General features: G+C 45.8%; 1 protein-coding gene across 4 annotated transcripts in view; it reads left to right on the top strand.

The window, feature by feature from the left end:
• Nucleotides 1-25,038, top strand: part of LOC142501997 (tumor necrosis factor receptor superfamily member 3-like) — a 43,991-nt gene that overhangs the window by 14,106 nt on the left and 4,847 nt on the right. For 3 of the 4 annotated variants that reach the window (XM_075612696.1, XM_075612694.1, XM_075612695.1), the window contains 3 exons: nucleotides 4,147-4,269; nucleotides 7,946-7,965; nucleotides 20,944-21,535. In XM_075612696.1, the coding sequence (XP_075468811.1) occupies nucleotides 4,147-4,269; nucleotides 7,946-7,965; nucleotides 20,944-21,535 (735 nt within the window). Of the gene's footprint in view, nucleotides 1-4,146; nucleotides 4,270-7,945; nucleotides 7,966-15,303; nucleotides 17,814-20,943; nucleotides 21,536-25,038 lie in introns of those variants that run through there. The other variant, XM_075612697.1, reaches the window with a different exon arrangement.

The raw sequence follows: 25,038 nt of genomic DNA, 5'->3' as shown, positions 1-25,038 counted from the left end.
GAGGGTGAGAGAGAGAGGGAGAGAGACAGAGAGAGGGTGAGAGAGGGTGAGAGAGACAGAGAGAAGGTGAGAGAGACAGAGAGAGGGTGAGAGAGACAGAGAGAGGGTGAGAGAGACAGAGAGAGGGTGAGAGAGACAGAGAGAGGGTGAGAGAGACAGAGAGAGGGTGAGAGAGACAGAGAGAGGGTGAGAGAGACAGAGAGAGGGTGAGAGAGACAGAGAGAGGGTGAGAGAGACAGAGAGAGGGTGAGAGAGACAGAGAGAGGGTGAGAGAGACAGAGAGAGGGCGAGAGAGAGAGAGACAGACAGACACAGAGAGAGAGACAGACAGAGAGACAGACACAGAGACAGACAGAGAGACAGACAGAGAGACGGAGAGAGGGTGAGAGGGTGAGAGGGGGAGGGTGAGAGGGGGAGGGTGAGAGGGGGAGGGTGAGAGGGTGAGAGGGTGAGAGGGAGAGAGGGTGAGAGGGAGAGAGGGTGAGAGGGAGAGAGGGAGTGAGGGACACACACACACGGGTACACACACACACACGGGTACACACACACACACACCCACGGGTACACACACGGGTACACACACACACACTGGTACACACACACACTGGTACACACACACTGGTACACACACACACACACACGCATGTGCACACAATGGTACACACACTGCTACACACACACACTGCTACACACACACACTGCTACACACACACACTGCCACACACACACACACACACACACACACACACACACACACACACACACACACACACACACACACACACACACACACACACACACACACACACTGGTACACACACACACACATATACACACACACACACTGGTAGACACTGGTACACACACACTGGTACACACACACACACACACACTGGTACACACACTGGTACACACACACATACACACTGGTACACACACACACACACACTGGTACACATACGCACACTGGTACACACACACACACACACACACACACACACACACTGGTACACATACACACAAACTGGTACACATACACACACACACACACACACACTGGTACACATACACACACACACACACACACACAAACACACTGGTACACATACACACACACACACTGGTACACATACACACACACACACACACACACTGGTACACATACACACACTGGTACACACACACACTGGTACACACACACACACACACACACACACACACACACACACACACTGGTACACACACACACCCACACCCACACCCACACACACACACACTGGTACACATACACACACACTGGTACACATACACACACAATTCAGGGGTTCCTTGACCCTGTCCTGGGGTTCCTTGGCCCTGTCCTGGGGTTCCTTGGCCCTGTCCTGGGGTTCCTTGGCCCTGTACAGGGGTTCCTTGGCCCTGTACAGGGGTTCCTTGGCCCTGTACAGGGGTTCCTTGGCCCTGTCCTGGGATCCTTGGCCCTGTACAGGGGTTCCTTGGCCCTGTCCTGGGGTTCCTTGGCCCTGTACAGGGGTTCCTTGGCCCTGTCCTGGGGTTCCTTGGCCCTGTCCTGGGGTTCCTTGGCCCTGTACAGGTGTTCCTTGGCCCTGTCCTGGGGTTCCTTGGCCCTGTACAGGTGTTCCTTGGCCCTGTCCTGGGGTTCCTTGGCCCTGTCCTGGGGTTCCTTGGCCCTGTCCTGGGGTTCCTTGACCTTGTCCAGGGGTTCCTTGGCCCTGTACAGGGGTTCCTTGGCCCTGTCCTGGGGTTCCTTGGCCCTGTCCTAGGGTTCCTTGGCCCTGTACAGGGGTTCCTTGGCCCTGTCCTGGGGTTCCTTGGCCCTGTCCTGGGGTTCCTTGGCCCTGTCCTGGGGTTCCTTGGCCCTGTACAGGGGTTCCTTGGCCCTGTCCTGGGGTTCCTTGGCCCTGTCCTGGGGTTCCTTGGCCCTGTCCTGGGGTTCCTTGGCCCTGTCCTGGGGTTCCTTGGCCCTGTCCTGGGGTTCTTTGGCCCTCTCCTGGGGTTCTTTGAGATGGTCAAAAGGATGCCGCAGAATTCACCTTATCTCCCAGAGCAAGGAGAGAGCAGGGCAGCTGCTAGGGGGCTGGGCAGTTTCCTCCACCCTGAATGGCTGCATTACCCTGTAGTAGCCAATTAGAAGGTGGTACCAGGAGCCTGAGGGTGTGGCCAAGCAAAGGAGGAAGCAGCATGGGCAGTAGAGAGGTGAGGCTGTGTCTGCTAGTCCTGTGTGTATTTGTTATGTCCTGGAGTGTGTGTATTTGTACTGTCCTGTTTTGTGTGTGTAACACCTTTTCCACCCCCCAATCGCAGATGGGGACCATGTGGGGAAATACAATTGTGTTACCTGGTGTGGTGCGTTACCTGATAGGCTCACAGAAGACCTGAACCTCCGCCACTGGGAGCCTGGGGTTACCTGATTCGTCGTACACAGCGCCTCCACCTGTAAGGGTTCCCACCTGAGTGGGATGGTCCTCTTACAGGAACCACAATAATAAGACACGCACACAGTGTATGCTAATAACTGTTTACTATTGTAACTACTAATAATAACTCCGGTACCTGTACCACACAGAATAATGTGTATACACACACACATGGACATGCACTGGGTGCACACATCAACATAGGTATTCCCCAAAGTACCTTATGTCCAAACCCCACCCACGTGTGTTGGAGATAGCGCTATCCCTGGACGTGTTGGTGCACTCTTTATAGATACCTGCCCGAGCTCCAGCCACGGGTGCCGCTATACACTGAAGTGGATCCGCCTGATCCGACATGATGTCCTCCTACGCGTGGGGTGAATTCCGGCGTGGATAATATCACCGCAGCTCCGCACCGTCTGTACTTTGACAGGGATCCGTCTGCAACCGGCCGCAGTCACTGCTTTGCAGGGCCTCCGAGAAGATAGTCTCTATATAACTCTGGGGGGTCTGAGCCCAGACCCAGTAATCAGGCTGCTTGACACTGAGGGTGTCCTAACTTAACCAAATAGCTAAAGGGGCAGATCTCCTTACGTAGGGCCTGTCCCTGAAGCAACCACAAACTGGGGAATGGTAACTTATCTGGGACCTCTGGGGGTAACTAGGCCTAGTGCTAGGGGCTACTGCTCCCTGCACACACACACCCTAACTCCCCCAGCTCCCAGCTCTCACTGCTCACTCTTTTTAAAAGCTGTCTAAACTGTCATCTCTCACAGCTTCACTGGTTGCCTAGCAACATGTAACTGCAGCCTCTGTTAACTGTCTCTATTCAGAACTGCCAGCGCAGGCTCCCTTGCACTGAAAAGGCCTTAATTGCAAATGCAGCCGCCCTATTGACTAAGCCACAGCACGTGACAATCCCCTGAGGGATACGGGGGCTATATGTGTCTCCTGTGACTCTTCCCCCTTCTGACTCTCTGTCCCCCCCCCCCTTGACTCTGCCTCCTGAAACTCTGTCTGTCTCTGTCCTATGTGTTCTGTGATTCTCTGCCCCCTCTGTCTCCTGTGATTCTCTGCCCCCTCTATCTCTTGTGATTCTCTGCCCCCTCTATCTCTTGTGATTCTCTGCCCCCTCTATCTCTTGTGATTCTCTGCCCCCTCTATCTCTTGTGATTCTCTGCCCCCTCTATCTCTTGTGATTCTCTGCCCCCTCTATCTCTTGTGATTCTCTGCCCCCTCTATCTCTTGTGATTCTCTGCCCCCTCTATCTCTTGTGATTCTCTGCCCCCTCTATCTCTTGTGATTCTCTGCCCCCTCTATCTCTTGTGATTCTCTGCCCCCTCTATCTCTTGTGATTCTCTGCCCCCTCTATCTCTTGTGATTCTCTGCCCCCTCTATCTCTTGTGATTCTCTGCCCCCTCTATCTCTTGTGATTCTCTGCCCCCTCTATCTCTTGTGATTCTCTGCCCCCTTTATCTCTTGTGAATCTCTGCCCCCTCTATCTCTTGTGAATCTCTGCCCCCTCTGTCTCGTTTGACTCTGTCTCTCTGTCTTCTGTGACTGTCCTGTTGTGGGGGTGCCTCAGCAACTGAACACTGTGATTGGGGGTACCCCAAGAGAAGAAAGGTTGAAAACCACAGCTCTAACTCCCTTCCTCACTCTGATATATCTCTCTCTATATATGTCTGAAGTCTCACTCTCTCCATAGGATCTATTCATCCCGCTGCAGGTATTCCTCTCTGGGTTCTCATTGTTGTGATTATTGTGATCGCTTGCAGTCTTATCACGCTTGTTTTCCTCTGGGACAGGACTCCTATATGTAAGAAAATAGGTAAGAATCCTCTCCTAGAGTACCTGTTTGAGCGTGCACAGGTGTATGTTTTGTCTCTGTACATGTGTGCTGGGCTGGCTGTGGATGTTTGCAGGGCTCGGTGCAGTGACGTGTGCGGGGCTCGGTGCAGTGACGTGTGCGGGGCCCGGTGCAGTGACGTGTGCGGGGCTCGGTGCAGTGACGTGTGCGGGGCTCGGTGCAGTGACGTGTGCGGGGCTCGGTGCAGTGACGTGTGCGGGGCTCGGTGCAGTGACGTGTGCGGGGCTCGGTGCAGTGACGTGTGCGGGGCTCGGTGCAGTGACGTGTGCGGGGCTCGGTGCAGTGACGTGTGCGGGGCTCGATGCAGTGACGTGTGCGGGGCTTAGTGCAGTGACGTGTGCGGGGCTCGGTGCAGTGACGTGTGCGGGGCTCGGTGCAGTGACGTGTGCGGGGCTCGGTGCAGTGACGTGTGCGGGGCTCGGTGCAGTGACGTGTGCGGGGCTCGGTGCAGTGACGTGTGCGGGGCTCGGTGCAGTGACGTGTGCGGGGCTCGGTGCAGTGACGTGTGCGGGGCCCGGTGCAGTGACGTGTGCGGGGCCCGGTGCAGTGACGTGTGCGGGGCCCGGTGCAGTGACGTGTGCGGGGCTCGGTGCAGTGACGTGTGCGGGGCTCGGGGCAGTGACGTGTGCGGGGCTCGGTGCAGTGACGTGTGCGGGGCTCGGTGCAGTGACGTGTGCGGGGCTCGGTGCAGTGACGTGTGCGGGGCCCGGTGCAGTGACGTGTGCGGGGCTCGGTGCAGTGACGTGTGCGGGGCTCGGTGCAGTGACGTGTGCGGGGCTCGGTGCAGTGACGTGTGCGGGGCTCGGTGCAGTGACGTGTGCGGGGCTCGGTGCAGTGACGTGTGCGGGGCTCGGTGCAGTGACGTGTGCGGGGCTCGATGCAGTGACGTGTGCGGGGCTTAGTGCAGTGACGTGTGCGGGGCTCGGTGCAGTGACGTGTGCGGGGCTCGGTGCAGTGACGTGTGCGGGGCTCGGTGCAGTGACGTGTGCGGGGCTCGGTGTAGTGACGTGTGCGGGGCTCGGTGCAGTGACGTGTGCGGGGCTCGGTGCAGTGACGTGTGCGGGGCTCGGTGCAGGGACGTGTGCGGGGCTCGGTGCAGGGACGTGTGCGGGGCTCGGTGCAGTGACGTGTGCGGGGCCCGGTGCAGTGACGTGTGCGGGGCCCGGTGCAGTGACGTGTGCGGGGCCCGGTGCAGTGACGTGTGCGGGGCTCGGTGCAGTGACGTGTGCGGGGCTCGGTGCAGTGACGTGTGCGGGGCTCGGTGCAGTGACGTGTGCGGGGCTCGGTGCAGTGACGTGTGCAGTGACGTGTGCGGGGCTCGGTGCAGTGACGTGTGCGGGGCTCGGTGCAGTGACGTGTGCGGGGCTCGGTGCAGTGACGTGTGCGGGGCTCGGGGCAGTGACGTGTGCGGGGCTCGGGGCAGTGACGTGTGCGGGGCTCGGTGCAGTGACGTGTGCGGGGCTCGGTGCAGTGACGTGCGCGGGACTCGGTGCAGTGACGTGCGCGGGGCTCGGTGCAGTGACGTGCGCGGGACTCGGTGCAGTGACGTGCGCGGGGCTCGGTGCAGTGACGTGCGTGGGGCTCGGTGCAGTGACGTGCGCGGGGCTCGGTGCAGTGACGTGCGCGGGGCTCGGTGCAGTGACGTGCGCGGGACTCGGTGCAGTGACGTGCGCGGGGCTCGGTGCAGTGACGTGCGTGGGGCTCGGTGCAGTGACGTGCGTGGGGCTCGGTGCAGTGACGTGCGCGGGGCTCGGTGCAGTGACGTGCGTGGGGCTCGGTGCAGTGACGTGCGCGGGGCTCGGTGCAGTGACGTGTGCGGGACTCGGTGCAGTGACGTGTGCGGGGCTTAGTGCAGTGACGTGTGCGGGGCCACGGTTCTTACCTTCTCCAGCGGCATCTTCCCCTGTATGGTCCTGTCATCATGGCTCCGCAACATCCAATGGTGTCGCATTGCCATGCCAACATGTAATGTCATGGCGCCATGAGGATTCTGTTGTCATGGCAATGTGACGTCATGTGATGTCCCATTGTCATGGCAATGCGACACCATTGGATGTTGTAATGCCATGATGACTGGACCATACGAGAGGACAAATGCTGGGAGAAGGTAAGTGGCACTGACCGAGGCCTCAACGCTCCCCCCGGCAATCAGTTTCATTTTCATGGGGGAGAGCGCGGGGCCTCTGTAACTGCGGGGCTAGGCGCCGCCATCACGCCGGCCCTGCATGTGTGTGTATATTTATGCGTATCTGTGTCTCTGTAAATGTCTGTGTACATGTGTTTGCATGTACACCGATGTATGTGAGTGTCTGTACATGTCGCTGCCATAAGCCGCGATGCGGATGGAGAAGGGTGGCTCTCTCACAGAGGCCGCTCTCTCCCACGCAATCAGTTTCATTGGTGTGGGGAGGAGCGCGGGGTCCTGTAAGTGAGAGAGCAATTCGTGTGTGTGTGTGTGTGTGTGTGTGTGTCTGAGTGTCTGAGTGTCTGTGTGTGTGTGTGTGTGTGTGTGTGTGTGTGTGTGTGTGTGTGTGTGTGTGTGTGTGTGTGTGTGTGTGTGTGTGTGTGTGTGTGTGTGTGTGTGTGTGTCTGAGTGTGTGTGTGTGTGTGTGTGTCTGAGTGTCTGAGTGTCTGAGTGTCTGAGTGTCTGTGTGTCTGTGTGTGTGTGTGTGTGTGTGTGTGTGTGTGTGTGTGTGTGTGTGTGTGTGTGTGTGTGTGTGTGTGTGTGTGTGTGTGTGTGTCTGAGTGTCTGAGTGTGTGTGTGTGTGTGTGTGTGTGTGTGTGTGTGTGTGTGTGTGTGTGTGTGTGTGTGTGTGTGTGTGTGTGTGTGTGTGTGTGTGTGTGTGTGTGTGTGTGTGTGTGTAGACAGAGGAGCCTTCACCTTGAGAAAGGCAGTATTTGACTGCCGAAACGTTGGACTTTATGGCATATTAAACCTCCTTTTGAGTAAGACCGTGTGCCTGCTTCTTCTTCTTCGTGTGTGTGCATACACACATCTTTGTGTGTCTCTGTACATCTATGTGTATACAGTACATCTGTAAATATGTTTGTGCATACGTTTGTGGCTGTTTGGACACGTGTGTTCACATATTTCTTGCAATGTGTCTGCGTAGACTTATTTCTTGCTACATGTCTGTATGTACACCTGTGTGTTTGTCATTTTGTATCTTTGTACCTGGGTTTGTGTGTACATATGTTTGTGTATAGAGTATATTAGCCAGTATGCCTTGTTAAACGAGTGATTATGCCTATTGCATCTTAGTATAATATAACTCGACATGTATGCCAGTGTACATATGTGTTCATATGTGTATTTGCCGTTTTCTCAGTCACCCTTGTTTATTATATTTAAAAATATATATTTTTCCCATTGTTCTAACCATTTAACACTAATCCATTAACCCATATCAGTATGATTTTTATTTTGCACATACCACTATTTTTTTATACAGCAAGTACATTCACTGTGGTTATTTATTTTGTATTCACTATTTAAAGAAAGTTAGCTCTCATCTTTATATAGATTGACTGTATGCATGTTTATGTACAGTATGTGTTTACCTGTTTGCGTGTGTGCATCTGTCTGTGTATTAAATGCACAGCATATCACAATCATACCACTCTCTCTATTCCGCAGGCCGAGCACTAAGAACTAAGGTAAGGGCGTTTCTTTGCCTCTGTGTGTGTCCTGTAGTCACAGTGTTGGCAATCGTGTACATTTTAGGAAGCAGCTTAGATTTCCATTGCATTTGTGATTTAGTCTCGGCTCTCTGTATCTATCTGATATCTGCAGCCTTAGGCCGCGTTTATAGTGCCGGCGACGCGACCGATGACGTCACCCGTCGCCATTGCAATAGTTATATTTCAAATTTAGGCGACGACGCTAGCTACAAGGCCAGCGACGTCGCTAGCTACAAGGCCAGCGACGTCATAAATGGGGAAAGCAGGGGGACGGAGAAGCTCCTGATTGGCCAAAAGGGGAGACCGTCGCCGAAAAAAATCAAATAACAGTGACTTCCAGATTTTTGGTAGCGCTGTCGGTCCGTCGCGCTGTTGCGTGCACTATAAGCGCCGGCGAAAATGCGTTTGTTTTGACGCGACGGTAGCATTGCCGGCACAATTAGCGCAGCCTGAGTCAAGAGCTGTGTAGATTGTTACTATTATAGGTCAGAGTTTAGTTGCCCGTCGTCCTCCATTACTGATGCAGCAACTTGTAGGTGAGGTTGTTGTTTTGTACCCATCAGCTCTTGCTACAGCCCAGACAAAGCATTATCTGTTTACCAGTTACAAAATCCAGCCATTCTACAGCCTGACACTCACATACAGGGTTTACATGTTTCAAGTGTGCTTCCAATTTACGTAGCAACTGCTGATGGTTTAATACTGTACATGCTTTGAAGTTCAGAACATCTCTCTGTCCGCATGTACTGTATAAAGATGGATTAAGGTTTAGATACTGTATCTCTGTGTGTATATATATATACTGCACCGACACACTTTATTCGAGCAAATACCCGGTATGTACTTGGCAGATACCTGGAATGCGCCACTCCTCCCCTCTGACAAGCCCCGTTGCATTTGCCTTCCCAGCCTGGGTTCATGCCTGGCTGATGGGCGGCTGATCTGTTAAATGATAATGATTAGGATTTAATAGGCTGCAATGCTTCGCGTGTCTACCAGATGGCATAAATTCATGAATTGTAATGCAGTATATATATATATACTGTGCAGTATTGCAGCCAGCGGGAATAAAATGCTTCAATCCCTGCTTGGAAAATAACTCAATGCACTCGGGCAGAAAACAGTCACAAACCTCAATACACCCGGGTATACCCGAATTCGTGGGACTAGCCAAGCTCGAATAAAGTGTGTCGCCAGTGTATATATATATATATATATATATATATATATATATATATATATATATAGAACACACAAAAGGAGAAGTTGCTCAACACATAATATATAAGGTTAACTCAAGCCCTTAAGTAAAACTAACTATAAGGGTAAAATTAAATATATACCCCAAAATAAAGTCAGTATATAAATTAAATAGGACCTGATGGTGCTAGGGGATAGTGAAAACTATATAAGACACACAGATGAAAAAGACAAAACAATCCCCTTAGTAGCACTCTAAATTACACCTAAACTAATCTATAAGATAAAGATTGTTAAAAAGAAACTGGGTCATTGACTATATACTTTTTCCAACGCAATGATTTATCATTCTTTCATGCATATGTCAGTGGGAATATATTTTGTATTGCCTATTATGTTAGACTAAACTACTTTGTTGTCATTATTTAAACTTTATTTAGACACATTTTAGTTTTTCTTCTTTTTGTAATACTGACAGTATTTGATTAGTAGTCCTCTCTTTATATTTTTGATACATATATATTTTCATAGGCTGTCTTTAGTATTTTTATGTTTTTAAGTTAGTGTGTCTTGTTGTTAAATCAATAAAATCTTGTTCATTTTTTTTGAATTGGCAGAGCATCTGTTTCTTTTTAACAATCTTTATCTTATAGATTAGTTTAGGTGTAATTTAGAGTGCTACTAAGGGGATTGTCTTTGTCTTTTTCATCTGTGTGTCTTATATATTTATATATATATATATATATATATATATATATATATATATATATATATATATATATATATATATATATATAGTCGATGTATAGTATCAGCTATGGAGCTACTCGTATGCTTAGTTAAGGAGGTGGGTTTTAAGATGGTTCTTAAAGGTGGACAGAGAGGGTGCTAGTCGGGTATTGAGGTGAAGGGCATTCCAGAGGTGCGGGGCAGTCAGTGAGAAAGGTTTTAGGCGGGAGAGGGCTTTACGTAAAGGGGAGGAATTTGTGGGTAGAGCCCGCCAGATAGAGAGATTCTAGGGAGAGGGCTTTAGGCACAAAAGGGGTAGAGAAAAGACATCCTTGAGCAGAACGCAAGAGTCGGGATGGTGCATATCAAGAAATTAGGGGTGAGATGTAAGGAGGGGCAGGAGAGTGTAAAGCTTAATAAGTGAGGAGGAGAATTGAGTGTGAGATGCGGGATTTGATAGGAAGCAAGGAGAGTGATTTCAGCAGGGGAGACACTGAGACAGATTTAGGGAAGAGTAGAGTGATTCTGGCAGCAGCGTTTAGGATAGATTGTAGGGGAGACAGGTGAGAGGCAGGAAGGCCGGACAGCAGGAGGTTACAGTAATCAAGACAGGAGAGAATGAGGGACTGGGTCAGTACTTTAGCAATAGAGCAGCAGAGGAAAGGGCGTATCTTTGTAATATCGCGGAGGAAAAAACAACAGGTTTTAGCTATATTTTGAATGTGAGAGGTGTCGAGTGTGACCCAAAGGCAGTGTGCTTGTGATACTGGGTGTATGACAGTGCTTCCAACAGTAATATAGGAGGTTGTAGGGCCAGGTTTGGGAAGAAATCTAAGGAGCTCTGTTTTTGACATGTTAAGAGTGAGTCAGCGGAGGGCCATCCAGAATGATACAGCGGAGTCTCATTCAGAAACTTTAGTCTGTACAGCAGGTGTAAGGTCAGGGGTGGAAAAGTTAAATTGTGTGTCATCAGCATAGAGGTGATATTTGCACCCAAGAGATGTGATAAGGTCACCTAGAGAGAGTGTGTAAAGAGAAAATAGAAGATGTAAGGTTAAAAACTGTATCTGTCAGCTATGTTCTTTTCAGGGCCTGAATAGGTTAAAACAGCCAAGCTTTATTTTAGCAAAAAGACTAGATGGTAAAAGTATTTCAGCTTTGGAACAGCTGTCCCAGGATATCTATTACATAAGAAACAAGATTATAAGAAACAAGACCGCTAGTCTTGTTTCTGACCCCATTAGTAGTTATTGACCTTTGATCCCTATTTCTACTAATGTAGGCCAGATGGTATATGTCATTTTAGATGTATGATCTATACATTGGAACTGAATTTGTAACAGATGTATGAAATTGACACACGATGTATTGTCCTTGCCTTTTGTATAAATATTCCTCTGTTAGCATATTAAAACCAGAGGTGATGACTCGGCTACCTTGTGTGCATTGAGTCTTTGCTTCTCCGAGCTCGACTATCATATCTGAGACCAGAAGCATATAGCAGCTGCGTGATGAATCTCCCCGGGTCGAGTAGAAGAAGTTGCCTGCTCTAAGGTCTGGTCAGGTAGACTGGACCTAACAAATGGTGTCAGAAAAAGTGGGATTTGCACAGAAAAAAGGTGAGAAAAACATATTTTATTGTTTCTCACCGTTTCTCTGCGAATCTAAAGAACCTAAATTTTATAGGGCAGAAGAATCGAGAGTTTGAGTCTCCGATTTATATAACAAAGGGTTGGAGTCCCAATTGTTTAATTGAGAATCGAGAGTTTGAGTCTCCGATTTATATAACAAAGGGTTGGAGTCCCATTTGTTTAATTGAAACGGGCTGTACTGATATGGTGTCTCAGATATGATGGTAATTTAGGATAAGCTAATAATTGTTTAGGTTAAGATATTAAGAATGATAAGACTAACCTTATTGTATGCTTGTTAAGATAAAATTCCTTTATAAGTTGTTTATGGGATTATAGGTATACTGTATGAAGAAATGTACTGTAGGATGAGTTAAAATAACCCTTATGGATGAATGCAGTGTGGCATAGGTGCCTCAATTAACTCTCAAGCACAGCAACAAAGCTGGGAAGATAAAAGATTTTTTTTGTCTGTCTCCCTCTCACGTTGCCTGCATGTATAAACCGCTCTAGCCCCCACCTTTTTTCCCCCAGTGATTTGTTACACAGGAAAGGAACAGGAATGTTGAAGACAGACAGAGAAGAAAAAAAGAGAGAGACAAGAATTAGAAAGTTGAAATAATAAGAATTTTGTTTTATAGGACAAGTTACAGAGATGGTTTTCTTTTTGTTGAAATGTTGTTAGCAAGTCAGCAGAGCTCTTAGGAGAGAGAAAGACAGAAACATATAATTTTTCCAATTTAATTTTAAGACATGCAAACCCAAATTATTTGTGCCACATTAACCAAGTATGAGTGTATATTAAGTTGAATTAATAATATTTTCCCGTCTGAATTGAAAAGTGGAAAACAAGAGTATAACAGGTATAGGTTTCTTTTTCCATTAGAATGTTTTTATTACATTTTCAGGCATGAATATGATAAAAAGGTTGATTGTATGTAATCCCTGTGTGTGTGCTTGTAAGAATCTGAGTGAATTCTATCCATATGAAAGTGTTATTTGCATTGAATAATAAGAAAAACGGTTTATTGTATGTATACAAAATTACTATTCAGGGCAAGTGCTTCTAAAATAAGAATATAATTAATTGCTCATGTTGAAATTTAATTTTTAAAAGGAGTACACCCCCATTATAATATAAACTAATTAATACTGGAAAGGGGAAAGTTTTGGGTATCTGTGGAGAAAAAAAGAATAAAGAAAGGATTAATTATTTTTTGTATACAGTTCTGTCACTGGAATAATAAGGATGTTTATCGTACTGGCCAGGCGATTTATTTCCTTAAACAGAATTACAATTCTTTTCCTCTAAATCTCCACAGATAAAATCAGGTGAATATGTTATATAGAAATAACAGGCGAAATATATTCTAGACACAAAGCTAACTAGAAGCTCAGCATTTTAAAATTAGTTTTAAAAGTTAATTATGATATGAAAAAAAAAAAAGGATATCTTTATAAATTTAGTCTGCAGGATCAAATTGTTTTGTTTTCCTATTTATTAGAATAGGTGAGAAAATATGTGTCTGTTATTTTTGTAAAAACTGGTTGAATGTGTGAATGAAGCGTAAAATTCTGTTTGTTTTGTGTCTGCACTCTGTGCTCTTTTTGTGTATAACCAGTAACTAAAACTGTCTAAAGTATATATTAAGCCTATAATATTCTGTTAAACAAAGATCCAGTTTTAATTTTTGAATACCAGTAACATTATCGGGCTCTGTGACGAGCTGCATATTTCAAGCTGTCCTAAATTGTATTGCAGTAACCAGTAATTAACCTTTTTTTTTGTTACAAGGTTCTGGCAGGAAGCCCAGAGAGTTATTTTGAGCTTGGTATATGGCTTGAAATGGAAACAGTTATAAATTGATTAATATAGAGTTCAAATGAACAAAGGACAGTAACCTAGAATGAGCACTCTAAACACCTGGTGGGTGGGTTATGAAGTGGTTAAAACTTAAATCTTTAATATCCGTGTAAAATGATGGGAATTAAAACAGATATTAAATGCTCAGAACCTATAGTATGAGCACAATGTAATGTTCTGGATCACTGATTAACTGCATAGAATCACTAAACTAGTGTCTTGCAGTGCGAACAGTGAAGTGGATAAAGTAACCACTAGTCCAATGTAATCAGCACAAAAAAAAAAAAAAAAAAAAAACTCTAGTGCTGATGTACGTATAAGTGTGCAGACCCTGAAATTGCAGTAAAGCAATGGACAAGGAAAACTGACCATAGCCAGGTCTGCCAGTATTAGAGGGTTCTATGTGGAATTATTTTTCTGCAAAGTTGATCAAATATTTAATATTTTATCATTTTTTAACCATCTTTTTCTCTCAAATGTGTCCCACCTTTAAATCTGTGTCTATGAGGTTTTTATGCTACAGGTTGTTCTTTCAGCAAACCAGATGTTATTTGGTGTTCTAAAAGTTTCTGTCAGAAGACTATAGCAGATTATTTTTATATTCAGTAGGATTTTTAATGTCAATTTTATACCCAAAGGTTTCAGGTTAGTTTTGCTATACATCAAGCAATTCCATTAAGGTTATGCTTTAAATGCTGTTATCCTTTGTGTAATATTGTTCACATGTAATAAAAGTGAACAAAAGGAGGGTGTTATTGCTGTTATTATTGCTGGCTGCCCCTGAAACCGAATGGCAAGGGCTGAGATTGTCAGCTCTTGGGTATAATATTTTACCTTACTGTGTTGCCTATAATTTTTCCCTTTGATACTGTCCCCCTTAGGGGTATAAGCTAGGAACTGTGTATGTGGGATTAACTGTGTAAGACCAGTGGGCTAGTTAATGCATTCTCTGTGTATTCCCTTTGCCTCATGGGACTGCAGCTGTCTGTGCGAGTTTATAAGTGGATTGCCTTGTATGGGTGGCCCCTTATGAGAAATAGCTGCAGAGCAGTCTCCTGGCACATGATAGAAAACGGAGGGGATATTTTGGCCTGGCAGCAAGGTATTCTTAGCTGGTGTCTTAGAGAAGAGAAGGTTTTAGAACCCCACATGATAGGTGCAAATGGTGGAGTGCAAGCTCTTGTGTCTACATGTTGGTTGTATGTGTTTTAAACATACAATGCATTGTGCTTGTCCTGTGATTTAAACCCAGGTTGGTGAATTAGCATGTGAATAAGCATTCCAATGCCCCAGCTCAGATATGGAGTGCTTGAAAGTGAACTGACCCTGTTATTTCCTATGTCATGTTCCATTAGCCCTTGAACTGTGAAATTTCTTGTGTGTCAGTTTTAGGGGGATATTTGGGTGGAAATATAATTATTTTGGTTGCAGGAGTTGGGGGGGTCCAAAGTGCTGGTAGTCACTTAATTTTTCCCCAGCAAGCAGACATGATTTGACGGTGCGCAGGGTGAATTACACCAGGGCTTCCCTGTGTCCCCCAGACTTCTGGATTTTGAGCCCAAATCCCCCCAAGTTATTTCCCTAATAAGTATAAGGTCCCCCAAAGTATATTCTCTGTTTCTTGTGTTTCTGTGTGTTTCCAAGGTCCTATCCGAATAAACCGCAATGTATTTTTCTGCCTGTTTTGCCTTGTGACTGATCCCTTAAATATAAAGGTGTATTTGGCCTGGCCTACCGTGACAATCAGAAAGAATTTTTCTCATGGGAAGACCAATGGTCACTCCAGGTACATTTTAGATTTAATGTTGTATGATTATGCTCTAAACAGACGATTTTAATCAGCGTCTATTGTGTGAAACTAATGCAATTGTTTGAGTGTCTCATGTTCAGGTGCAGTCCTTCTAATTAGATGAAGATAAAGGTGACGCAAAAGCGCTTTTCATCTAAAGTGGAGAGGCCCATTCCAGATGCTACCCCGTCAGAGTATTTTCCTGGATCCATGTTACATAAGTGCACCCACAGTCGCTTCAAAATTAAACCTCAATACAGAAGGGAAGGCCTAAAGACACAGTTATTTTCAGTTGGTGTTTTGGGTCACAATAAAACCCGGCACTAACCAAAGAAGGAGAAAAGTTCGTACCAGAAATCCAGACCTCAATATATGAACTTTGAACTTTTTAATAACCTTTTTTACAGGTTTTATTATTTTAATTACAATGTTTATGCTGTTAGGTTTATATAAGTGGTGTTCACATTAAGATGATAGGGTAGTAACAGGAATATTTTGTTTAATAATATGTCTTTTGTTTTATTGTCCTGTGTATAGCATATATGCACACCTTCTTGTTATATAATGGAATCCTGGTAAACAAAGCCCACATCTTATGTGCAATGTAACCCAATGTACTATCCATACCCAATAAGTTGCACCCCAGGAACACGAGAGTTATATTTAACCCCTTGGAAAAAGACAAGATGCTATAAGATATTTGTAGAACTATATATATATAAAAGAAACTGGTTACGAAGGGACTAGAAATACGACTTTGCCCTAGGGAAGTTATTGACTCTGTGATAGAAGGATAGATAAAGTATTATCCTGCAACTAGACCAGGTTATGTTATTTGGGAAAGTGATTTTAGTGTTTAAAGGTAGAGATGAGGGTTGGGATTTGTTGGGACTTGGTGGTTAGATTATTTCACTGGGAGCGAAGCTAGTGGATGTTTTTGTATGTATGTTTGTCCTACTCATTACTCTCTGTGTTATGAACAGCAATACTTTGGTCCAGAAGTGTGTTGCAACCCCCCCACCGATGCTATGTCTCTTTTTGGTGATGAAAATGTCAGCAGTCCCCCCAGAAGAAGAGACCAAAAAAAAAAGAAATCAACTGGGCCGATACAATGGCCAGATAGGAATCAAGTTATGCACTATGGGACTATTTTTTTGGTCCAGCAGGACTATGATATGGTTAACTGTTCTTTAAAAAGACTGTCTCTAAAGGATACGAGGGGGCTGAGAAGATTGGATATGAGGAAGGTGGGAAGGGTGTGTGTCAACCACAAGGAAAGGATCACAAGTCATCCATTTTGACCATGGTATCCATTTTGTCTGTTCCGATATTCTGAGTAAATGTAGTATGTAAGATGTATGTGTTGGGCAGTCGCTCCTAGGAAATATTAACCCACACCAACCCCCACTTATGCTCAGAAATAGAATTTAAATAATGTTCCCCCTACCTAAGCAAAGAATACGAAATTGAAAGGCATTAATTATTAAAAGTAGCTCAGTTAAGAGAGTTGCGGGAGGTCTAATACCTTTTTAGGAATGTATGATTTATATGCAAAAGGGGATTTCTTAGTAGTCAATATAGATGCCGTTTTTAACGATACTAAAGATGCTATTTTAAGACTCAGTAGCAAATAGCAACAAATTAGAGCAACAGTATTGCAAAATTGTATGGCACTAGATTATCTGTTGGCAGCACAAGGAGGGGTTTGTAAGTTAGTAGGTAAAGAATGTTGTGTTTATATTGATGACCAATCAAAAAGTATACATCATGACATGGACACTCTACCAGAAATTCAATCTAGAATGCGAGAGGAACCAAAAGGGTTCGATTGGACATTTGGTCTTGGAAATTGGCTAGGTGCGTTGGGAATGAAAATTCTTTATGGAATCATGGCAATCGCAAGTTTATTACTTTGTGTGTATATGTTAATTCAGATGGCTAAAAGTGTAATCAGCTCTATTTTTGCCAAAGAAAGCTGCTTCTAGCTCTACAGTTATGTATATGTTTCCCACAATGAGAGCGAGAAATACCAATAGTCTTGGTACTCGTCAACCACCCATATGTTCATCTCTGATTATCAAACGAGGTACCTAAAAGAGATAGGTTTCTGCATCCCCATGGTCTCTTAGAGGTTTCTCCCTTGGAGTTTTTCCTCTCCTGAGTGGTGTGTAGAAGAATAAATGGGACTGGTCGATTGGATTGTTCTTCCAGAACAAAAGGAGGGAATGTAAGGTTAAAAACTGTATCTGTCAGCTATGTTCTTTTCAGGGCCTGAATAGGTTAAAACAGCCAAGCTTTATTTTAGCAAAAAGACTAGATGGTAAAAGTATTTCAGCTTTGGAACAGCTGTCCCAGGATATCTATTACATAAGAAACAAGATTATAAGAAACAAGACCGCTAGTCTTGTTTCTGACCCCATTAGTAGTTATTGACCTTTGATCCCTATTTCTACTAATGTAGGCCAGATGGTATATGTCATTTTAGATGTATGATCTATACATTGGAACTGAATTTGTAACAGATGTATGAAATTGACACACGATGTATTGTCCTTGCCTTTTGTATAAATATTCCTCTGTTAGCATATTAAAACCAGAGGTGATGACTCGGCTACCTTGTGTGCATTGAGTCTTTGCTTCTCCGAGCTCGACTATCATATCTGAGACCAGAAGCATATAGCAGCTGCGTGATGAATCTCCCCGGGTCGAGTAGAAGAAGTTGCCTGCTCTAAGGTCTGGTCAGGTAGACTGGACCTAACAGAAGAGGTCCCAGGACAGAACCCTGGGGTACCCCCACAGAGACGTCGATAGAGGAGGCGTTAGCAAAAGAGACACTGAAAGTATGATGGAAGAGGTAAGAGGAGATCCAGGATAGAGCTTTGTTCTGTATACCAAGAGTATGGAGAATGTGAAGGAGAAGAGGGTGGTCCACAGTTTCAAATGCTGCAGAGACGTCGAGTAATATGAGCACAGTGTAATGATCTCTGTCTTTGGCAGCATGGAGGTCATTAGTTATTTTAGTGCGAGCTGTGTCAGTGGAGTGAGCAGTTTGGAAGCCAGATTGTAGATATGCACACAGTGTATATATATGTAAACACACACACAGTGTATATATATCGCACACACATATATATATATATATATATATATATATATATATATATATATATATATATATATATATAGCAGAAATAGCTGTGTTAGTCCAGTTGCGGTAGTGCACAATAAATTAGTTCTTCAGTAGTAGGTGATACCTGTTTTTTATTTGTACGAACAATTTGTGTCATAGGACAAGCTTTCGAGAGTTCTCCTCTCTTCCTCAGCTCAGCAATACTGGTTAACAAAGGAACCTATGGCAAAAACAGAGGTTTGGAAAGCAGAAAAAAAACAGAGATTTAGATAAAGGTGGGGTGACAAAGGGATGTTTGAAGAAATTGGAAGGGTAATAAAACTGCAACCCATGCTGGCAGAAGATGTGACATTAAAATAAATCTTCCCCAAACCTCCCATTCTTGGGTTCTGGCAACCACCAAAACTCAAACAGAAATGAGTCAACAGAAAACTTCACAACGAACTTAAAGACACTGATAATGGCACAAAACCGTGCAACAACACACGTTGCCAACTCTGCAAACATATATGCCAAGATCCCACAGCCAGTCACAACCATGGAACACCCAATGTTAAAGGATCATACAGCTGCACATCCAGGAACGTGGTTTATATGATTCAGTGCAACAAATGTGACCAAGGATGCTACATTGGGGAAACCAGCCAAAAACGTCAAGGCAGAATGAATATGCACAGACACTCCACTGAGGCGGGAATTATTGTCCCTGCGTGGCCGTGTAAGAATGAGCGCGCCGTCGCGCACACTCTTGCAGCCCAAGCGATTTGTGAACTTGGCTGCAGGAGATCATAGACGCATTACGGGAGCGTGGTGGACGCGTCACAAAGCTGGTTCGTCCTCATTGGCTGAACCAGCTCACGTGCGCTGACGTCACGCAGCAGTCACCTGAAAATACAAAATTTGTTGTATTTTCAAAACGTGGCCGCGTCAACGCGCCTGTCCGCCTGCAGGCGCGCAGGAACAGGGGTAGGTCCCATAACATAATAAAGCAGAGTGCTTGCCGGGTGCGCGCATGCACGCCACGACGCCGGCACCATAATCTGGGTTTAAGAAGGAAGATTCTACTCACCTGTGGGACATCACTTCTCACAACCAGATCATTCCATAAATGATTTAAAAATCAAAATCCTCAATGGAATGTTTAAACGCACCCAAGAACGGAGAACATTTGAACTCAGAATGATAAGACTCTTTGACACCAAAACAAGAGGGCTTAATGCGGATATGGGGTTCCTCACACACTATCACGATGGCTTGTAATTATCCTGCCTGCCACTCTACCAATGTTCTTATCCACACCTCCCCCCCAACACAGCATCCCTTTCCCTCGACATGCTGTTACTTGTCACCGTTTTATTACCCTTCCAATTTCTTCAAACATCCCTTTCTCACCCCACCTTATCTACGTCTGTTTTTTTCTGGTTCCGTAGATTCCTTTGTAAACAAGTATTGCTGACCTGAGGTAGAGAGGAGAACTCTGGAAAGCTTGTCCTATGACATAAATTGTTAGTCCAAATGAAAAAGGTCTCACCTAATACTGAAGAACATATATATCTATATCTCAAATAAAAAGATCACTTGTGAGCACATTCACATATGTTAGACAGGTCTGCAACCCTACCTTTCACCATTATCACATAGCATACAGTGCTCCCACTGCAGCAAGGGATTCTAGGAAATAACATGCAAATGAGCACACCGTGTCACCTTTTGCCTGAAATCCATTTTTTCATGGAACACTAATAAGCTAATGCTAGCTGTTAACACAGCTTTTAAGCACAGCATGGGAATCAGATGCAAAGCCAGAGAACCCACTCACAGACATGTTTCAACCTTGATTGGTCTCATCAGTGTGAGGTTGGTTGTACTGGTTTTGCCATTTTCAGTACTGTAAAATTGCAACGCCAGTACAACCAACCTCACACTGATGAGACCCATCAAGGTTTGTCTTTGTCAGCATAGAGGTCATTAGTAATTTTAGTGCGAGCTGTGTCAGTGGAGTGAGCACTTCGGAAGCCAGATTGTAGATATATACACTGTGTGCATATGTAAACACACACACACATGCGTGTATGTATGTATGTATATATATATTCTTGAGAACTTGTCAATCCACTGCTGGATGAAGGCCTCCCCAATGATCTTCCAGGTTGTTGCAAGTCTTCTCCATGTTGCTCCAACACATTTTCTGATTTGATCCTCCCATCTTACTTTTGGTCCTTGTCTTCATCTTTTAATTTCCCTGCCATCTGTGCCATGCCAAAGAGTTTCATTAACTAAGCTTTCACTATTGCACTGTTTCTGGTCAGCTCTCCTCTTCGCTCTCTGGTTAGCTTAATGTTGCCTCATTCCAACGTGTTTTGCCAGATGGTTTAGCTGAGTATCCCTGATGAAGCCAACACATTTGGTGAAACGCGTTGGAGCGAGGCAACGCTAAGCTACCGACAAAAGTGTTGCAATAGGCCCTTCAAGGGGTCATAAAGAGAAATGATGATATTCACTCACATAATGAACATCCCTAAGCAGATTTATATTTTGAGTTTTAGATACAAACGCTTATAGTAAACAATATCGGTCTGTTCACTTACAAGATTTTTTTTCTCTGTTGCAGGGGAAAAGCCAATCGTCCTCTTCTCCTCCAGTTCAAAGAGAGGAGCAAAATATCAAGACACAGAATACAGTGGTGCACAATATGGGAGGGCTTAATAACGGGGAGTATTCTACAGGGATGCAGTACAAGGGAGGACAATATATGCGGGAGCAGTGTATGGAAGGACAATATATGGGGAAGCAGTGTATGGAAGGACAATATATGGGGAAGCAGTGTATGGAAGGACAATATATGGGGAAGCAGTGTATGGAAGGACAATATATGGGGAAGCAGTGTATGGGAAGACAGTATGTGGGGGATCAGTATATGGGAGGACAGTATGTGGGGGACCATTGTATGAGAGGGCAGTATGTGGGGGAGCAGTATATAGGAGGACAGACCCAGCCAGTCCTATCACCTTCTGTTAGCCAAACAGCAGAGGCAAGTCTGCTACATTCATTGGCTCAGCCCGGGGGACCCCATCTCCGGACAGAGAGAGAGAACCTGCAGTGCAAAACAGCTCCCCAAAATGAGAACAGATCCCAGGGGCTCATGGCAGCAACATTACCAGACAACGAAGAAAGAAGAGGAGCAGAGAGAGTGTTCACTGCAGGTGAGTGAAAGAAGGGAAAGTGAGAGAGCAAGCTCGAAAGAGGAGAGAGAGGGGGTAGAGGAATAGGGAAGAGGTGTGTGTGTGTGTGTGTGTGTGTAACAAAGACGCGCATGCTCTGTAGAAAATGCACAATTTAATTACAGCAATTGGCTGTTTAGGGAGGTAAAAGTAATAAAACTGAGTTACAATACTGACAACAGAAGTCACTGATATCCCAGAAACACCTCTTGGCTGGATAGGAGATGGCTTTTGTGGGAATATAGAAAAAATAGTCCTCAGTGAAGTCCAGAGACACGCAACGTCTACAGTGGCCTCTCACCCAAGACGGCAACTAGATAAAGACACAGTTGGGGAACGTTGCGTAAGTGCCACTAGGGTGGGACTCCAATACGGTCAATGATTTCGCCTCGCTTATTAGCGTTTAACATGTGAAATGTAGGCATGTCTCTGTCCTTGTTTTAACCTATTGTATCCCAAATATCAATGCTGAAAGCCGATTTAGGCTTTTATTGATCTGTAGTGGCAAATAGATGATGACGGGGCTGTACTCCCGCGTCCTGAGAGGCCTTGCATGCAGGGGCCAGTCGGTTTTACTCACATTCGAGGGATGCTTCGGTGTTTCGCCGCAAGAAATGAGCTCCACTTGAGTCGATGATCATGCCGCTTTCACAGAATTTTTATTGAGTGTTATACTTATTTGTGCTGATTTGTTTATTTTTTTGTGATATAGCTATATCCACCAGAAGGTATGGGCCTGGGAGGGGGGGGGGGGAGTAAGCAAGGGCTCTAGGGGTTGGGAGTAGAGTCTTTGGGGTGGAGATGAGTAGGTAAAAGGCCTAGAAGGAGGGGGGAGTTGAGGTAGGAGGGGGGAGTGGAGGTGGGGGTTTGGTAGGGGTCTGGGAGGGGGAATTAGGTATGGGGCGGGGGCTAGGTATAGACCTGGGGGGGATTAGGTATGGGCCAGGGGGGGGCTAGGTATGCCTGGGGGGGGGGGTTAGGTATGTGCCTAGGGCGAGTTGGGGAGAGGTATGAGCCTGGGGAAAGGGAAGGCCAGAACAGAGGGGGGAGCCCACAGGAGGGCACAGGACCACATAGGCCTACCTGCAGCCCAATGAGGGCCTTGCCGAATGCAAAGCTGAAGTGAGAGATGGGCCCTTCCAGGAACTGAAGGGAGAGATGGGCCTGTCCAATTGCAGGAAGTTAGGCCCAACTTCCTGTACATACCAGCCAGGACCCCAGAGCAGCCGGGCCTGCACACACCCACGATGTAACCCCTCTTTATTTGTCTTTATGTATTAATGTATATACTAGGGAGGGGGCCTGAGTCCACCTCCCCTGTACCTGAGAGAGAATATTCAGCCTGCAAAAAAACAGGCTGGAATCAGACAACGCAGCAGGACACATAGCTTATAACCAATAGTACTTTATAGATAGGGAATGAAGGAATCACATGCAGTGGCCTTAAATGTCAGGAGACCAGACAACATTTAATGCAATATACATTCGGTATAAAACAAACCTTGCCACACAAATGTCCCACAGAGTCACTTATTCAGTCCCAGTGGCCTGTGTGCTAACTAAAAGGGCCACTGTAGGTGCCGGCACAGTGTTGGAGCTCATGTAGTGTTGTATAGTTGAAATGGTTGCAGCCCTGCTACTTTACAAAGGTGTGTCATGCCCAGGGCACTTAGTGTGTGTTTTAGGAGCGATCTCCCAGCTGGTTGCTGGCTTTGACTCGACTTTGAACCACAGCTTGCACCGGTTGTCTCTTTCTTCTTGCCGTCCTGCTGGTCTTTTAGACTCTGCGACCTTGCCGTTTCATCTACCGGGTTCCTCGGGAGAAGTCCTCTTTCTCCTCTCACGTGGGTTTCACACTTAGCTCACTTCTTCCTGCCTGTGTATCTCAACACTCCTGTTGCCATGATGTCACAGCTCCTCAGGGTCCAATGGGATTATTCCTTTCTCCTGCTCTCGTGTAATCCAGTTTAGCAAAGGAAAGGATATAGGTATGCGGGTTATGATCGGTATGGACCACAAACTATGCCCCATAGAGGTAATCATGTAGCTTGTCAACTACACCCATGTTAACACTGGGAATTCAAGTTTGTGGACTGGGTAACTTTTTTTTCTGTCTGAACAAGACCCTGATTTACGAACACAACAGGCCTCAATCCTTCGGGGTGTTCTTGATACAACACCGCTCCCAGTCCTTCCAGGCTAGCATCCACATTTTATTTATTTTTAGGGTCAGCAAAAGCCAGTACAGGGGTGTTGGTGAGACGGGCTTTGATTTCTTGGAATGCTCCCTCGTATTTTGTGGTACATCTTTCTCCAAATGGTTCCGAAACTCTGACATAGTACTGTCCACTGGCGCCCTTTATCGAACTACATCCACAAGATGGATAGCCTTTGGTTAGCTGTGTCAAGGGCTGTACTATGGCTGGTAAGTTATTCACAAGCCTACGATAGTACCCACAAAATCCCAGGAAAGATCTCAACTCAGGTAATTGCCTCAGCCTTGTCCAGGATGCTGTGGCCTCCAGTTTTCAAGGGTTGGTGACAACTCCTTTTTCAGAGACGACGTGTCTCACATATGTAACTGATGTCCTGCAAAACTGGTATTTGCCTAAAGACAACTTCGACTCGCATTCGCTCAACTGGTCAAGCACTTTCATCACACGAGCTTCATGTTCCTCTAAAGGAAACTATAAGGTCATCCAGGTAGTTTCATATCTCCCCCTACTCCTTCCATTAGTCTCTGAAAGTTGGTGGGCGTCCCGACACTCCTTGGGGCATACGTTCAAATTGGTAGAATCCCAGGGGCTGAAGTTTGTCTTCTCCTTTTCATACATGGGAATCTTGTAGTAATTACTTAGAAGATCGAGGACTGAAAGCCACTTGCTCCCCGTGAGGCAAAACAACGTATCTTCTTTTCTGAGCATAATATACTGGTCTGAGTGGGTCTGTTTATTAACTATGCGGTAATCTATTCACATTCGCACTGCTTCACTTTTCTTTCAGGCCACCACAATTAGAGAAGCATAATAACTCCCTGACCCTATATAATACCTGCTGTCAGTAACTCCCGCAGGTGACGCCTCACATCTTCAACATCAGCTAGGGCCAGCTTCCTTGACTTCTCTGTAAATGTGCGGGTATCATCTAGACATATTTGATGATCCACTCCCTTAGCACATCCCATGTCCCACTCGTGGTTGAAGAACACTTCAGGCTTTCGTTAATCTTTTCCCTTAGACGTCCCTTCCATTCGTCAGGGGCAGGGCTTCCCCCAAATTCAAACATATCCAGATTCAATCTCCCCATACTAGTCTTCTTCCGCCGGGCTTCACCCATCAGTTTGACATTGTACCTCTTCTCACAAGTACGTTGTGTGTAGTTTCGTTCCTTACTTCAACTGTTACCCTCTCTAGCTCCTTAGCGGATACTGACACAACCCCACTCTTCACTAACAGTCCACACGGAAATCCCCCATGGGGAGGGCC

This window comes from Ascaphus truei, chromosome 8, assembly GCF_040206685.1.
Source record: "Ascaphus truei isolate aAscTru1 chromosome 8, aAscTru1.hap1, whole genome shotgun sequence".
NCBI lineage: Eukaryota > Metazoa > Chordata > Amphibia > Anura > Ascaphidae > Ascaphus > Ascaphus truei.
Note: the sequence above shows the minus strand (reverse complement) of the source record. Positions and strands in the feature narration are given on the sequence as shown.